The following is a 19,136-nucleotide window of genomic DNA, read 5'->3' as shown; positions in this document are numbered from 1 at the left end:
AACGTTTGGTTTCTCTACAGTGCTTTGGAAGAGTAAGTATATAACGAAAGTTACTGTTGCATGATGTGAATTCCCTGTTTTGCGTTTACATTCCATTTTAACATACTAACTACGTTATTCAAAGTGCACTGCATTTTACAAAATCACTGCAACTGTTCAGGGTTTTACAAAATCACTAAGCATCTCGGAGTGTTTATAAAATCTCTTTTCATTTCAGGGAATTTACGAAATTCCTGATTTACCAATTCATTTTAAAATCTATAACACAGTTTTTCCTTCCAAAATATTTCTGCTTTGTTGTATAAATTCCTATTTCAATGTTTGCTTATTATTTTCAAATGGACCGGTTTAAAGTAAAGGACAGGCATTGTATATTGTGATTGATACATTCACACACAAAAAGCATAACATTTTATTCTTTTTATGGTCCCAATAAATGATGCTTCAGTTATTGATGCGGATTGTCGCATTCTATTTATAATGGTGACTAAAGGCATCACCACTATTAAGATGTATCTGTATATTTGGAAAATATTGGACTAGAAATATTGCTACTGCTTACATAAAACGCCAGTTTTAGATACGGTAGTTATTTGAATATGTCATGTGACTTCAATCACTACGTGACTAAAATGTAGGCATCGTCACTTCCAACACATGATGAGCGAACGGGTGAAAAAGTGTGATCATTGCACTAAATATTAAAAAAAAAAATCTTATCAGTTGACTCCCCTCCTAACTGGTACGTGTATTAAGATAACGCACGTATCGAACATAAATCAATTCTAAACTACCCTGCAGAATGACGATTCTGAAAGTTCTTGAAATGTTATAGAACAGGGATTCAGGCGTGCATTCTATCTGGTAAATGACGTCATAAAAGCGTTCAATTCTGCAAAGGCGTTTTTGACGCATTACAGTTATAAAGTGTTTTTATTTAATTGTATTTTGCAGTAATTAGGATGTCTGTTATCTGCAGATGATTGAATGAAATTCTCATAAGAATGTAATGTTAGTGTTCTTTCAATTGAGCCGGAACAAAAAAATACACACTTTTATGAGCAATTTCGAAACTTTCCTAAATGACATCGTCTGTGTCCTATTAGTTGGTATCAAAAAGATAAATCATTCAATGTATTATAAATTTGGTGCAGTATAAAAGAAATAGATAGTTAATTGACAGTTTGTCCTTATTGGTGGTTCAAGATATGCACTATATATCGATAGGCGTTTATCATATTTTCCAAATGTTAGGATACATAAAATCTAAATTCGTGAAATAAGATTGACCAATGCACAGTAGGGATATAATTATGCAATATATATATGTATTGATTGGTTATGTTTGGTCACTAATTGTATATTTTTCATACTCGTATCCCTAGAAGAAAAATTGCCCTCATCTTGTCACATGAGAACATAGTTATATTAAAAGCCGATTGAATACTGTAAGACTTGTTAACCATTTCTTCACTCCTTGTTGTTTTCGCGACGCCAGCGTTAACGATAGATATATGTTTTGCCTACCCTACGTATTAAATCAAAGCTTGTTAATTCAACATAATTCAACCTTTACAATTAAATATGTAATGCGTTGTTTAAAAGACGTTTATTCGTTTATTCGCCGACATCTTTATACAATATAGATACTAGTATACAATATACACTTATAACCTTTCAGATATTACAGCATATCTAAAAACTTGATATAATATATGTCTTAACGGTTGATTATTATTTTTCAATTAGATGGAACACAGTATTACATGCAGAGAACAAAAATGCAAAATTTATGGCGGCAGCAAATAATATGCGTGTGAAAATGTTACGTAAAAAAATGGAAGATCTCCATAAACGGAGGGTAATCATGTTCGAAAAACCCACAAAACCTTCAAAGGATGGTGAAGTCATAGATCATAACAATAATTCCAGGAAGAAACGATTCATGCTGGATAAGTTATCTGATATGGGAACAAGATCAAAAGAAGAGAAAGACACAGAGGTGAAGAATTGCATCTATATTACCAATAATGACAAAACTGTTTGTTTTACTGAATGTTTGTTGATATGTATACATGTAGTTAAGGGTTAGATACAGCAATAAATATTTTTGTGTATTCCTGATCAAAATGTGTTTTATATGAACCGAAAGTTTGTGTGAAATATCAATATATAATTGTCATTAAAAAACATTAAGAAAGTGCTATATCAAATGTAAAAGCTATATGCCAGTAAAACATAAAAATATAAAAAAAAAAATACCGAACTACATATAAAATTCTAAGCGGAAAGTCCCTAAGCAATTGCAAAATCAAAAGCACAAACACATAAAACGCCTGGATAACAACTATCATTCCTGGCTCGGTAGAGGTTCCTTTTGTTCATATATCACATTGATTTAGTATTTATACATTCCTTACCTTTAAGTGTTTGCTTTTTTACGTTCAGAATGAAGGGTATTATACAAACAAGTGCTTCAGATACATCACATTCATGTTTATTATTTTGTTTACCAAAATCATATAGCATTATAGGGATATTGCAAAAAGTCATCAAAATAAAAAAAAAATGTAAATTGTTACTCTTCCAGACTGCTGTTGCTATTAGGGGAACAATGTTTATAACAAAAACAAAGCGAAAGGTCTGCCAATCTAGAACTCAGGACGATAGTGATGTCATAAGTCAGGAAAGGAAAGATGAAGATGAAGAATTTCTTGAAAAGGTTTGTTGTTACAATAAGTCATTTAAAATTCAGTATCTATCAGTACTTGGAAAATTGAACAAGTCTATTTAAATCTGTGTCAAAAATCGGCTGCCGTGTTAGCTACCTAGAATGCTTAGAGCTTCATGTAAGGACTCTAAAAAACAAAGACGGCATATAACGATATTCTGAGTGGATGGATATAACTTTGATATGGCATCGTTTCAATTTCATGATTCAAGTAGAGCTTCAAACCTCTGTTTGTTTACACACTTTAATTTCACAGTTGAATTAATTTGCATTTCAAAGCATTTAAACGTTGGGGGATCGAATTTGCCATCTTACAAAGTACAAAGTTGTAAAGGCATTGATCATATTTTGAAAAAGCGGTTTAAACAAAATGAACCTCTGCCGACGATTTTGCATCCAACTCAATTTACAAGAATAAGTATTAAATTTTTTAGAACAATTTGCTAATAACATTACTTGAAAGTTTAAAATTTAAATATTGCTATGCGACACATTTTTCTAAAGAATTTATTTTTCCAATGCCTGTTTGTTTTTTAAATTAAATATTTTTAAAACTGTATATGTATGCTGCTATTGATTTCAATAAACAATTCATGTTCACAAGATGATTAGCATTTATTTTTATATTGATGTTTATAGCATTTATCCAAACTTAGACCTAGCAGTGCTATTGTTACTAAAGAAGAACAAACATCATTTAAATCTACTCATAAGAAAGGTAAGAGGTTAAAAAAAAATATCTGGTGTGTACTATTTATACACCTTAAATGATTGAAATGCATGACTCTTATGCATGTTGTGTTTGTTTTGGGGGAGGGGGCAAATAAAGGCAACAGTAGTATACCGCTGTTCAAAACTCATAAATCTATGGACAAAAAACAAAATTGGGGTAACAAACTAAAACTGAGGGAAACGCATTAAATATAAGAGGAAAACAACGACACAACATTAAAATGTAACACACACAGCAACGGACTGCGCATTAGACAAAATCCGATGAGAATAACCAATATAACATCAAAACCAAATACATGAATTTGGGATAGAAAAGTACCGTGACACGTCTTATAGTAATGTGCATTCACACTCAAATACAGGAGAAAACAAACGACACAACAGAAACACAACGGAAATAGAGAAAAACATGAATTGTCTTCACGCTAGATATGTGATTGTCCTTTCATAGTTATCGGATCGACAAACTAGTTCAACACGCATACAAACGATTATTATATAAATGACAAATTTTGAAAGACGGTTTGCACGAAGTAATTTAAATAATTAAATATCATGTACGTTTCAAAAGATAATATATTTTTGATTGTCCTACAACAATTAATTTAAATTGCAAATTTATGTTTTATTTCACAATAAAATCCTGTATACATCATAGCACATGCTTCCGGCAACAACGTCACAACACATAGGTATTTCACGGGTATCTTTCATAGAATTTTAAAAAAAGAATTGAATGCTCTTCTTTATGAAATTGTATAAGGTTCAAAATACGTTGATTGTGTGCACAGTTTTAGTATGATACGCTTCAACATTCAATTCTCATAAAGTTAGGTATATAGAGCCTTCACATTGTAAAGCTACAGGATAAAAGACAGTAATCGCAAGTTTAAATAAAGTAAAACAAAGCAGATGAAATGAATAATATTCTCAAACAAACATTACACAGAAAATGAAACAGTGAGTTCATAATTCATTTGAGTAATTGATTTGAGCTGAAATACCAGCTTTAGCTTTTTTGTTATCATTGACGCTTGAGTTGTTACTTTTTTGAGAATCAAAATACAAAGCCCAAAGACCAAAACTAAACAAACACCCATGCGAGTGAACAAATTGTCGTTTTATTTTAATAAATGTCAAATAATAAGTTTCATATATATTGCAGGGCCATCCAGAAGGACTTTAGGTATATCAACAAGTTCAATTAGTTCATGGACAAGTTCCTCATCCGGTTACAAAAGTTCACAAACATCACTCCGCTCATCATGACATATAACTCAGCTGAGTTCTACCATTAGTGCCAATAAACTGTTGTATCAAAATGTAAAATGAAATCTTCTAATAAATATATTCGCACAACGTTAATTACTTCATATTCAGTCAAGATTGTAACATGACATAAAACAAGGATATCTTACTAGCGCTATCATCGTTTTAAAACGGACAGATATTAGATCTGATATATGATATCAATCTGACGATTAATTACAAAACAATATTTTGAAAGTCTTGATATAAGAAGGGAACGGGAATTTCTTCGTTTGGAACCCATTGTATAGGCAGGGAATATGCATACTTCACGTAAATCAAACTGGGTAATACAAAATATTAAAATGTAAAAAAAAGACAATAACAAAATTAGGCTTCAACTACCTTAGGAAGAGATACTTATATAATTTTTCGTTATTTAAGCCGTTTTAAGTCATATAGCTGCTTAAGTTTCTACATTTTAATACATCTTCGACATTCAAATGTTAAGGCTGGAGAGTTCCTATTGGAAGTTAAATCAATTGACGCGCTTAATTTGTGAAACACTTACAAATGTCATTTTCATTTGATAAATAAAATGTTATTGGTATGATAATAACTGTAAGGACCAATCCATGTGCGTTTGTATATCAAAGAACATCTATTCCGCTGTTCTATCGGGTTTCATACACGCTCTTGAATAGGGAGTACCGGTATATGTTTTGATTTTGCATAACTTACATTGGGTTTCGTGCTAATATGACAAATGGTATTCAAGATACAGTTGTTATCCCCCGGATATAATATATAATTATTTGTTTGTTTTTATGTCCCCGCCGTTATTAATTCATGCGTCCGATTTATCTTCATCAATAACGCTCAAAGCCGAATTTTCGAAAGTCGAGGATGAATAAATAATAAACAGTTGTAGAGCTTTTTTTAACTAAAAAAAACTTTAAAAAATCCACCTGATTCCTACTTTGCCTGAATTTTACTTCAAAATCTGTGAACATTTCCTCAATAATACTGTACATTTAGGAAGTACACTAATGTGATAAAAAAATCAACGGTAAATGTTCTACTTTTAACACTTTAATTACATGAAGTAATTAAAAGAAAAAAATGAACTTTTATCCTATTTTCAATAAAGAATACAAACATTTGGAACAGGTTTAAGATCAGGAACCGTGTAGCTGATTTTTAAATAATAATCGTTTTGTGCAGTAACAATATTTAGTCTAAGATCGGTACTTTGTGTTTTTGTTTTTGTTTTAAGGAATTTATAAATACTCTTACGCGTGCGGTCTGTGATTTTGTTGGATTTATTTTCTGCTTTGTATCGATCTGATGAGTTTAGCCCTTTTCAACTGATTGTTTTAGTTTTGTTCTTTGTGCTTGGTCTGTTTCACCATTGTCCATATATTAGATGGGTTTGCGCATTTAACATGTTTAACCCCGACAAAAATAAATTGATTAAATTTTGTCGTGTTTTATAGAATTAATACATCTTAAGTACCATTGTTTATCGTGAGGAAATTTGTAAAAGCATTTAAGATTTTGATTTTGATTGAGTTAACAAAATTTAACTTCATAATATTGGTTTCTAAAGTAATTCAGGACGAGGAATTGCGAGTTGATCCTTTCGAACTCCTCTCCATACTAACCTTGTCGTAATGATACTACTGGTATTTAACGCAATTAGTAAGGATGCCTGATAGGATTTTTTTTAAATTTTCATAGTTAAAAATCTGCAAATTTTTTTTTAACTGACATTATCGCGTTTTGCTCGGTCTGCCATTGCAATAAGATAACAATTATTTGACTATTGATTATATCTTTAATAAAACTGAGATAGTCAATTTATATAATTTGAATTAAACTGTTGCCAAACATAATACTACGTGAAACTGTTTACCTTTCAAAACAGATAACAATTGTAGTAAGATATTTACACTTCGTGAAGATTTCTGATTACACAAATTGATCTACACACGTAACATACATTTACCATATCAGCTTGACAAACACTAACATAAGATCACATGTGCTACACATAACAATTATGGCGTTCTCTCAATCAGTCAGAAAAGGACAAGTACCTGTTAATTGTAATTTATGTGAAACGGATAGACCTATTAAATGGAAATGCGTAGACTGTAATATTCTCATGTGTATTCGCTGTAATGAACAAGTACATTCTAAATTCAAAAATGCACAAGAACATAAAACAATTGACATTAAGGATGTAGGACTGTACAGAGAGGAAACTGATTTCAGCAATATTAAGTGTATACAACACTCATCACAATCTTGCTGTCTTTTTTGTAAGACATGTGACTGTCTCGTATGTCCAACCTGTTTTTCAAAAGATCATAAGAAACATGACTTAACTGAAATAAGTGAAGAGTACAATGCAAAAATAAAGAGGATGAGAGAAGGACATGATGAAATTAAAAGAAATTATGCCAAATCAGCTATCCAAAAAGAACAGCTTCAGAAACTTGTAAATGAGGAAAACCTGAAGTATTCAAAAGTCCGAAAAGATATTAGTGAGCATAAAAAGCCATTAAAGAACAAGTAGAAAAACATTTCAATGACCTCGGTAACATACTGGATCTGAGGCATGCAAATGCTCTTTTATCACTTACCACTGATCTTAATTCTGTCTCCTTATTCAATACACAGACAGAGGACAAAGCCATTGAAGTCCTAGATTTCATTCAAATCACCGATGGTTCTAAATTCTTTAGAGATGTTACGAAGATGGAGAGATCCCTTGACATACCAATACAACAAATGCAATCAAGTTACATTTCTTCACCAAAATTTATTCCAGGGAATGTCAGCCAATCAAACATTGGATCATTCAAAGATGATGAAAATTTGTCAATGGAACCGAATATATCTCTAGTTATTAGCAACGAATACAAGTCAGAATTTCCAACAATAGCCTTTATCAGACCATGCATTAACAATTCATACTTGATATGTTCTAAGGAGAGTAAATTGCTTAGAGTAGAACTCGATGGTACCAAACTTAACACAATATCACAATATCAGATAAGGGTCTATGGTATAGCAGTACTTTCATCAAATGATGTCCTTTTAGTGACAAATGAACCAAGGCCAAAACAGCTGGATCATACAACTGGTAAACTTAGCGACACTGTTTATAATATTGCCCCTTTCCTTCCTATTAGCATTCACATTACCAGTGGAAAGAAAGTAGTTGTAGGAGGTTTAAATGAAAAGTTAGAAAGAAGTGCTGTGTTTGTGATGAATAAGCAGGGGAAACAGGAAACCGTGTATCAACATGACAAACATAATCAACTTATATTTGCATTCCCAAAGTCTATAACTAGTACCAGCAATGGAAACATGCATGTTGTAGATTGTGATCCAGCTCGTGGTAGTGGAAAAGTAGTAGTCTTAGAACAAGACGGTGGTATAATAAATGAATATACCGGGCATCCATATCTCAATGAGGATCAACCATTCAAGCCGAGGGATATAGTGACAACTCCTAAAGACAATTTGGTTATAACAACACAAAATGATTCATATTTATACATTTTAAACAACCGAGGTGACCTAGTGACATACTACAACACTCATAACATAGGAATATTCCATCCATACGCTCTTGCTTTCACTACTGCAGGACAACTCTGCATAGGATGTAGAAAGTCTACTGGAAGTACTACTAGGGAAGCCAAGTTGTATGTAGTAAACATTACCGGATTTTAACATTCTCTTCAGATTAAAATTGTGAACATGCAGTACCAGAACATTTCATAATAAATTATTGATTCATGGATGTATTGGTGTTAAACGCTACTTTCAAATCTTTTTGCTATTTCTTCGTGGACAGTTTCTATTTATAAGGAGGTACCAATACATTTTCTGCAATATACAGACTAGTCAGTATTATTTGTGATGTAGCTCTTTTCCGACTTTTCAAACCAGTAAGATCGGAACCTTTACATGAGGAAAAGAGGAAATTCCTTCCTGTTGATTTTGCCAATAGAGGAATTGATGCAATCAATCTCGGCAACGTTCTACATCACAAGGAGGTAACATCTAAAATTCCTATTTATTTTCAAAATCAATCTGTTCCTATTGTATCCTACAGTTACACCAAAACCATTGCAGCTAAAATATTTAACTATAAACAAGCATTGCAGGACCTTGACTTAGAACAATACTTAAAAAGCCCTCCGACATGTGACTGTTCCCACTCGCCTTATAATTACAGCCCCTCTAGTCATGTTATAACTGGAGATCTAAACATAATTCAACATGAAAATCTCCGAAAGGTGATTTCTCATGGTCCTAAGTTTAGAGAACCCCAACACATCAATTGGAACCATAACTTCAAAATAATTATGGATTCCATTGAGGACTACGCCAGAGCATGGGCTAAACGAGAAGAAGTTGAACTGGACACTTTGTCAGAATGGGTTAAAACTATCAGGTCTCTGATAAAACGTCGCATTCACAAGTTGAAAAACTGTGTTAACGATCGACCAAAGTCCATTTTCAGAGACAAAGAGGCCATGAAATGTCTATCATCTCTTCATGATACGTATGTTGTTGTTCCTGTGGACAAAGCTTCAAATAATATTGTCTTTGTATGTAAATCGTATTACTACGAATGTCTTGTAAAAGAATTGGGTATAAAGGAACACTCAGGTAATCCCACATACAAAGACATATCATTTGACAAGGATGAGATTTTAGCAAATCCTAAGTCCTTCATGGCTTCCATAAACATTACATTGAACACCAAATCGGAGGACTTACCTTGTTTGTATTGGATACCAAAGCTTCATAAAATTCCGTACAAACAACGGTATATTGCTGGCTCATCTTCATGTTCCACTAAAGAATTGTCCATTAGATTGACTAAAATGTTATCCGCAGTGAAAGAGGGTCTTCAGAAATACTGTGAAACTGTTTACTCGCGTAGTGGTATTAACCATATGTGGATTCTTAAAAATTCTAAAGAACTTCTAGACAATTTTAAATCTCGGTCTATTTCTGAAATTAGTTCTATCAAAACTTTTGATTTTTCAACCCTGTATACCACCATTCCCCATGTGAAATTGAAAAATCGCCTAAAAGAAATAATCCACAATGCCTTTCAACATAAAAATGGTAGCATACGCTATAAATTTATTACTTTGGGATTTCATAAGGCATATTTCGTTAATAGTGACAAACAAAAAGGTAAAACCTGCTACACAAAAGAACAAGTGGTCAGTATGCTGGAGTTTCTTATCGACAACATATTTGTTGAGTTTGGAGGTAGACTTTTTCAACAAACTGTCGGCATTCCTATGGGAACGAACTGCGCGCCTCTCCTTGCTGACCTCTTCTTGTTTTCATATGAATCGGAGTTCCTTCAGACACTTGTCAAAAACAAGAAGATCAAAGAAGCCAGGTTATTTAATTTCACTTTCAGATATATTGATGATGTTCTTTCCATTAACAATCCAAACTTTTCTGATTGGGTTCCATTAATATATCCACCAGAACTAGAAATTAAAGAGACAACAGACACGGCTTCATCCGCCTCATTTTTAGACTTATACCTCGAATTTGACATACACAGTCATCTTAGTACCAGAATCTATGACAAACGAGACGATTTTGATTTTGAAATTATCAATTTCCCCCACCTTAGTAGCAACATACCAACTTCACCTGCATATGGAATATACATTTCCCAACTTATTCGGTATTCAAGAGCTTGCAGCTCCTACTCAGACTTTGTAAAACGTCACCAATGTCTGAGCAGAAAGTTGATGAACCAGGGGTATGTCAAAGAACGTCTCGTCCTTTTTCTAAAAAAGTTCATCGGAAGGTACCCAGAACTTGTTGATAAATATTCCGTATCAACTTCACAAATAATACACGATGGTCTTGAAGTATAGATTTTGCGTACTGACGTTGTTTATCATCTTAATTACGTGTTATATTATTCTTTTATTTGTCTTTATTAATATTACTTTTACTGTTGTCTGTTTTTAGAGATATCCTTTTGACGTAACTCTGTACTTATATATCCCATCATACTTTGAACGACAAAATTATTTTATGATGTGACTCTGTACCTATGTATCTTGTTATACTTTGAATGACAAAATTATTTTATGATGTGACTCTGTACCTATGTATCTTGTCATACTTTGAATGCCAAAATTATTTTATTCATTAATATTACTTTTACTGTTAACCAACTTTTTTTGTGATATACATTTTACGTGACTCTGTACTTATGTATCACGTCATACTTTGAACCACTCTATTATTTTATTTATTATTATTACTTTAACTGCTAAGTCAGTGTTTGTTATATCTATTTTGCGTGACTGTATTTGTGCATCCCGTCATACATTGAACGACAAAATTATTTCATGTCTACCTGTGCGAATTTCAATCGCGCAATTTTACACCAGTACCCATACCCTCCTTCCTTGATGGGTGCATTTTACATAGACAAATATAATCGTATAATATAATCAAAATGAGGATGTTAATTTGATGTATGCCTTTTTGTGCTTCTTCGTTACATTTGTTGTTTTTATAGTGATTAAGATGATAACACAATGTTGACTGCTGTACCCCTATTTTTGACATTTTTACCTATTATGTCTGTTTGTTTTGTTCACGCATCGGTGACTATATAATGGAATTTGATGCGACTGTCATACAAGTGAGAGGTTTAGCTACCTATAAAACCAGGTTCAATCCACCATTTTCTACATTTGAAAATGCCTGTACCAAGTCAGGAATATGACAGTTCTTGTCCATTCGTTTTTGATGCGTTTTGTTATTTGATTTTGCCATGTGATTATGGACTTTTCGAATTGATTTTTCTCTGAGTTCAGTATTTTTGTGATTTTACTTTTTGTAGAGAAGGTTGGTTTGACCGGCGTGAATTACGACCTTCGGCAGGAAAACTGCCAAACCTAGTCAATTAAGATTGGAGTCGGGCCATCCCTCCCCCCCCCCCCCCCCCCATTCCCCATTTCATGGCGGGATTTGAACTCACAAACCTTCGTATTGCTTGATGAAACCGTAGTTCAACCACTTAAACCAATCTGCTATGGAGGCTTCTAATAGTAATGAACCTTTAACAATACATAGTAATTGTTTTAATATACCTTTATTGCGCACAGCAACAGTCAAATATTAAGTTGTATTGTTATGCCATAGCTGCTTTAGTTTTGAGTGATTGCCAAAACTATCATAACTATCAAAAACCAAAACATTGGGCTTTATTGTTTTGGAGGGGAAGAGTTTCAGTTTTCTTCAGTTTTGCAAATGTTTTAGTTTTTAACCCCGATTTATTTTTTCTGAATCGATTTATGACTTTTGAACACCGGTATACTACTTTTGCCTTTATTTAACAAGTTGATAATGATAATGGACGTAAAGTGACAGCGTTATCTAACCTGACCCTTTTGGTGAGTTTAATCAAGCTTCGTGACATCTTTTGATACCCTATTAAAAAGTAGATAGTTCAGACGAATAAATAGTACTTGTACGAATTAATTTTATTTTACTTTTAAAACTTTTGGAAGTATAACTAAGTGTCACACCTGTGCTAAGTTTGTACACCAGACGCCCGTTTCGTCTACAAAGGTTTCATCCGTGATGTTCGATTCAAATAAGTTTAAAAGGCTAAATGAAGTACGAAGTTAGTAAGCATTTAATTAGGAGTACATTTTTTACAGAAAGATCCTTTCTCAATTATTAAGTAACTATATAAAAATGATTTAGTTCTTGGCATTTGATTTGGTGTTTCTATTGAATATTTTGGAAAACTTGAGATTAAATGGTTACTAATGCATGTACACAGGAAAACACGGTAAAAAAGTTTAGCTATCACAGGTGGTTATTTTCTAACATGCTATGAAATGTTATGTGAAATTTTGTCTATAGTACTGGAGAGGGTAAAACTTGACACATGTCCAGGATTTCTTTATATCAAACAAAGGTAAATTATGTACAATTAATTAATAGATTCTACGTTGAAACTCTGTAATTAAAATTTTACTGCAAGTATTTTCCGAATTAAAAGTTATCAAATACTAGTATTCATGAAAAAATATGATCTAGGGCAGATCAACCTTGGCACATCAACCTTGGCAGACGGATATGTCCATAAGAATAGATATAGGAAGATGTGGTGTGAGTCCCAATGAGACAACTCTCCATCCAAATAACAATTTAAAAAAAAAGTTAAACCATTATAGGCCAATGTACGGCCTTCAACACAGAGCCTTGGCTCACACCGGATAACAAGCTATAAAGGGCCCCAAAATTACTAGAGTAAAACCATTCAAACGGGAAAACCAACGGTCTAATCTATAAAAAAAAAACGAGAAACGAGAAACACGTATAAAATACACACACAAACGACAACTACTGTACATCAGATTCCTGACTTAGGACAGGTGCAAACATTTGCAGCGGGATTAAACGTTTTAATGGATCCAAACCTTCTCCCTTTTCTGAAACAATAGCATAGCATCACAACATAGAAAAACACACGATAAAATATCAATTGGCAGGCTTAACTCAATTAAATAACGTTAATTAATACACTATGAACGAATAAATTTGATCTGCGATATCTGAATGCAAATGCACAGTTAATAAAATATTAGGGACAAACATTCAAGGCCAAAAAGCAAACAAAAAGTCCAAACAAAGCCATGGCAAGACACTACTGCGAAATATTCAACCCTTCGAAAACCGGTTTTAATAGTACACTCAGGTAAATCTTGACGTTTTAGTACTGCAACCAGAGTTCATTTTTTAAAACTTTAATGGTCCGGAAGAACACACACCTAAATTATATATCGATGGAAAGAGGACAACGTGTACAATAAGGAAAGTTGGGTCGTAAAAATCCAGAGTGGTCACAATTTTGTGAAATTGAGGTCAAAGGTCAGACCTAAAAATATCAATATTTCAAACACAAGAACAAAAAGGAGAAATATTCTGATATTTATTCAATAGAATGCTACAAAAACGATTCAATCATAAGCATATGCTATAAACGATGTTAAAACGACAAATTTGACTAATTATATGAAGAGCTGCCATTACAAAATGGCGTTGATTTGGAACCTTCTGATTTTTTCCATTTAAGACATAGCAAAAGAAGAAGTGGCCTTGACCTTTTCACATCCATAAACTTTCATATTGTGTATAGTTTTTCACTATAGTATATTACAGAATTATTTTCTAAAGTATAAAACACCAGTTTATCAAATTATTTCAATATTTTTTCTATCTTTGAAAAAAACAAAATTCAAGCGCTGAAACAGTGTATTTAATTTTGCATCTTAAAGGTTGTGTATTTTGTGAAAATTAGTATCTAGTTATAGATAAATACATATTGTGTATTTGCAAAGTCTGGACAGAGCAGTAATAACACAAAATATACTATAGTCACTCGAGGCGAATGCGAGGTTTAAAAAAAATTGAGTGTAAAACAAAGTCAGTTTGGTGCATGAACATTTTTTTAGTAGGATAATCCTGGTAAAAAAGTTAACTCATTGATTTTTTAAGGGAAGGATGAAAAATTATACAATGCAATGCCAATTTTCTAATGTTGTAATTCAAATTCAGTCATGATCCTTATATAACTTTTAAAAGCGACACACAATAGCTCAAGTATTCATAAAATAGGGACATGAATCAATCTCTTAGTCATCATATGCGGATTCAGTACGCGTATTAGCATTACAAGACACTTCCTTTTTTTTATAAGAACAAGTTCGGCGCAGGACAGAGTTTGTTCAAAGCAAATACAGTTTTTTTTTAGTACAAATGCTATCTGGAGCGTAAATACCGTCATGATTTGGTCAAACTCGTCAGATATAGTCTTCCCTTTGCATAGGAAACACAAAAGAAATGTGAGTACAAAGTTTCGATCAATGTTCGTGACCCATATTCCCATATGCATATGCATGATTTATCTGCACTGCCAGTCCCAAATGTAAAGGGGCGAATGTTGCTATAGAAACGATTGATTTTGTAATAGCCATACATTTACGAATTTTTGTTATCTTTAGGGACAATATACGGTTCAGAAGCGCCTTTGTGTTGTTTTTCATCGATAAACTATCAAATGAACCTCTGAGCCTAGGCTCTGTGTTGAAGACCGGACCGTGACCTATAATGGTTTACTTTTATAAATTGTGACTTGGTGTGTTGTATCATTGGCACTCATCCCACATCTTCCTATATCTATTAACAAGCTATGCGGGCATCATTTCCATAGAAATACCAAAACGAGGACATAGCTCATAAGACCACTGGTGGCAGGATAAAGTAATTGTTCTTCTTTTGAAGTATGGACTTCAATTTTCCGGCAGCAGATATGGCATTCCCTAAATTGAGTTCAGAGCTAAACTCTATAATTCATATCCCTTGGCCCCACTGTGTCTGAATTGTAAGGTGTCACAATATCTAGTTAGTTCTGGAGTTTGGCAGTTTGGTAAGCATCAGAGACAATCTTGGGTAAAATTGATCGGTATATATAGAGGATGTGCTACATGAGAAAGGCTTTTTCTTATGGAAAAACAAATCACATCACTAACAATCGTTATTAATGAACTGACAGCAAGTTCAAATTCTATTTTTCAGTGACTGTTTTACTTAATTGCACAGGTGTTGACTTCAATAAGTACTTGGTTATGCATGGATAAATGATTACTCACATTAATAAGCACAACTTAAAAGACTGTTAACACGTTTAGAGGACTCAGTTTTGCGTAGTTTTCTGTTTTTTTTTTAAAGGTTTTTCTTTAACACAAAAACCCTGTTTTCATATCCAAACTACAAGGAAGAAACTGAGCGCGAGATCGTATAAAAGTGTCAGGTTGTGAGGTTACATGTCGATCAGTTTGATCACATATATGGATTTCTGTTGTTTCTAATTTAAAGTTCCCCAAGGGTGACTGGGGAAACGAAATATGGTCACTTGGTCTTCCCCCGACCGGCAGTAAAACGAAGTTGGGAGTCCGTTTGGCTGTGCGGGATGTATCAAGTTCGCAGTCACGTCCGGTCAGAATGGGGACGTTAAATCCGCTGCCTCGTGTAAAGGGAAAGTCACGTTCTTTGCACGTTAAAAACCTTTGCATCAAGTCTTTAAGGGGTCCGTAGGTGGCATGTTGCAATGGAAAATTTCTGTCCCAATCCAATATCCCATCATTTTCCAGTGGCAGTCTAAATTTTCCCGATCATCATCCCGAATGGCCTCTATTATGACAAAACCTACCTATTGTTTTTATTGTTAGCTTGTTCTCGTCCTGAACATGCATGAAATATTTGCCACTGGACTTTAAGCAAACAACAATCAATCAATCAATGTAATTTAAAGACGCACCAATGTTGCCTTCTGGTGCAAGTCTCATAACATCACTGATGATTCGCCCACGGAAAGCAGAATATCAAGAGAAGTTGGTTTTAGCATTACCTTGTCACACACCAAATCTCTGCGAAACTTCAATAGTACTTTTCCCCCGACCACTTGCATGCATATTAATTGCTCTGGGGTTAAACATTGACATGTATACAATGTATTTTCACACAATGTCAACTATAGTCATTATCCGGAAAAACCTCTTATCCGAAGGATTTGGTTAACTTTTATATAAAGTCAAAATTTTATTAACAAAAATATAACTTATTTACAGAAAATACACGAAAGAACTACTATATATATTCAAATCACTCAAAAATAAATTAACTTCTCCTACAAAATCTACATAATCACATCGAAACTATCAAATTGATTGTGAATGAAAAAATAAATGGTGGAGCTGATTGACGGATAGGAAATTTCCGTAATTAAAAAAGGTACAAATGATGTTTTTATTTTTGAGTTTTTGACAAAATTGTTTGGAACTTGCCCAACACAATTTGCATGCAGTATCGCAATAATATGTTGTGTCCTCTCAAATGTCAAATTCTGTTTTTGAATCATATGTTTTCTCGTTTTCAAAGAAAAACGCGTTAAATTTCTATCTAAAAAACAGCCAACTTTAAGTTTGAAAGTTTTACTTGGAGATGGTATAATATTTATGTCTGCATCATTCCGATGATCCTTGATGATATGTGCATAGAAAATATTTATGAAAATAGCGGGAAATTTAACCAAAAAATATATTTTTGGATTTTAAGGTAACTACCCAAAACCGTAAATTGAGGGGTACCCCCATTCAAGGGATAAAATACAAAAATGTGACCATAGAAACTTTTTACGACCCGACGGAAATTAAAATATAGATATTATTCTATCATTTAAAACAATTTGCAGCCGTGTGTTATTCCGGACCATTAAACTCGTTAACTAAGCGTCTTTTTCGATGTCAGTTGCAGTACTATTTATACAAATGTAGTAAGACGAAGTGAAAATTAGAAGATATTCCAAATAATCAAAGCTGGTATATAGACAAGATCCATGAATATAAAATAACAGAAAAGCATTATAAACAGTATCAACAGGTCGAATCAATACAAGAAAATACGATTTGAGAGTATAGTGCAGTTACTGACAACTAGTTAAAAGCCAAAAAACAATTAATAATAAAAAGTCATGCATCAGAGACTAAAATCAACTAAAACACATCACAGAAATTTAGTATTTTAACGTCATAAACAGTCAGAGAAGACATGACTTGTGAAATGCCAAAAATAAATGTATTGACAGGTAGTAGGATAGTGAGGAGCGACTTCTAAAGTGATAAAAATTAACTTGTCTGTGTCTCTATACATCCCGCCTCAAAAGAAGATACAATTTAGTTATGTTTTAATTTGCTAAAGACAAAATCGATATTGGTGCCAATGTAAACTATATTCAGAGATCTAAATACAATATTGGTACGATAACTCTTACTTATAAGTTTGTTTAAAGGTTCGATGAGTTTACACGGATCACATAGTGATTTCCTCGCTTTAAGTACAGTATTACTATAAAATTTAGATGTGAAATATCATTTTTAATAAGTTTTCTACAGGTATAGCCAATTTATCAAATCTTTGTATCTATGAAAGAATTTAGTAAAAGTTTTAAGTAATTTATGGTATCGAAATCCGTGACACAACAGTGATGCATTGATTCATTCGTTAAAATCTATGACATCAGAACACACACTGGCAAACCGAACGAGTTGGGATATATAAACACCGTATGATGGAGCCAAAGGCACATCGCCGTCTAAAAAAGGAAAATTAACAATGGGAAATGAAAAATCGTCTCTTTTGTCGTAAATTTTAGTATGACGTTTCCCGTCTGAAATTGAAATGTCTAAATCTAGAAAAGAACAACTGCTGCTGTTTATGTTAGATTTAGTTAAAGTAAGTTCTTTTGGGTAAATTTCTGAAGTAGATTTAGAGAATTCTGGATTATTCAACGAACAAATATCATTCAGATAACGGCAGGTATTTTTGAGTGTATCAACCAAATATAACAATGATGGGTCTTTACTGAGTTTGGTCATCAACTGAAATTCATAGCAAAATAGACATATTTTATAGACACAGACATTATCATAAAAAAACTTAACTTTGAATAAACAATTGAAGGTGCAAAACTTCAATGTGTGTACACTTTTGTAGGATTCAGGGATTTCGGTAGAAAACTGTAGGAGGAATAGATAACTTGCATTATATGTAATAACAAAAGTAATCGACATGACCTTTAAACAGCTGATTTAGCTGACCAACCTTCATGTTAAATAATAACCAAATGTACCTAGCCGGTCTTGACCTAAAAGATATACCATTCACATGCAAGAAAAAGAATAAAATAATTGGTTCAACACAAAATTTGAGTAAATGAAAACCAAGTGGCAATCAAAATATAGAAATATAGTTGACGTATACAAAAACTAGATTCACTGAAATACATTTTTGTCGCCAAAACCATCATGACATATGAAACAAGAAGGAAGCGATTTCATTGGATTAGAATATGAAGTTTGTACAGAACTACATATATATAAAGTATAGTTTTTTTAGTATTCAAATTAAATATAAATAAGTATGTGGTAATTTTTCCTTCAACGTGTAATCAGTGGCGAAAACATACAATACACTACGGAAAACCAACAATTGATGTGGTACGGAAAAATTCAAATACGCTACGAAGAAAACAAGTTACAGTACTTTACGGAAAAAACACAATACACGAAGGAGGAATGTCAAAAACATTACGGATAGAGTATTATACTCTTCGAAGAAAACACAATCCAATACGCAAAAAAAAAATATTTCAAGGAAAAACATATCGATGCAGTTTGATATCTATTATATCAATGCTTCTGCTGACCAACTTTAAGACTAATTCATCTATCAATATCGCTACGAAAACGAAATAGCAGTAAATCAAAATTTG

General features: G+C 32.9%; 3 protein-coding genes across 12 annotated transcripts in view; all 3 read left to right on the top strand.

Moving 5' to 3' along the window:
- The window catches only part of LOC139501238 (uncharacterized), a 61,496-nt gene extending 56,665 nt beyond the window's left edge, over positions 1 to 4,831 (top strand). For all 10 annotated transcript variants that reach the window (XM_071290252.1, XM_071290251.1, XM_071290257.1 and 7 more), the window contains 4 exons: positions 1,750 to 2,002; positions 2,591 to 2,722; positions 3,371 to 3,449; positions 4,632 to 4,831. In XM_071290252.1, coding sequence (XP_071146353.1) covers positions 1,750 to 2,002; positions 2,591 to 2,722; positions 3,371 to 3,449; positions 4,632 to 4,735 — 568 coding nt within the window. In that variant the 3' untranslated portion in view covers positions 4,736 to 4,831. The remainder of the gene's footprint in view (positions 1 to 1,749; positions 2,003 to 2,590; positions 2,723 to 3,370; positions 3,450 to 4,631) is intronic.
- A 1,886-nt stretch (positions 4,832 to 6,717) lies between these two features.
- On the top strand, positions 6,718 to 8,557 carry LOC139501234 (uncharacterized). The gene has a single exon (XM_071290233.1). The coding sequence runs from the start codon at positions 7,478 to 7,480 to the stop codon at positions 8,459 to 8,461; it is 984 nt and encodes a 327-aa protein (XP_071146334.1). The 5' UTR covers positions 6,718 to 7,477; the 3' UTR covers positions 8,462 to 8,557.
- LOC139500284 (transcription intermediary factor 1-beta-like) lies at positions 6,777 to 7,295 on the top strand. Its single transcript, XM_071289026.1, has one exon. It carries the CDS (start codon positions 6,777 to 6,779, stop codon positions 7,293 to 7,295), a length of 519 nt encoding a protein of 172 aa, XP_071145127.1.
- Positions 8,558 to 19,136: the final 10,579 nt, after the last annotated feature.

This window comes from Mytilus edulis, chromosome 13 (genome assembly GCF_963676685.1).
Source record: "Mytilus edulis chromosome 13, xbMytEdul2.2, whole genome shotgun sequence".
Lineage (NCBI taxonomy): Eukaryota > Metazoa > Mollusca > Bivalvia > Mytilida > Mytilidae > Mytilus > Mytilus edulis.
This window is presented reverse-complemented; position numbering and strand designations above follow the sequence as displayed.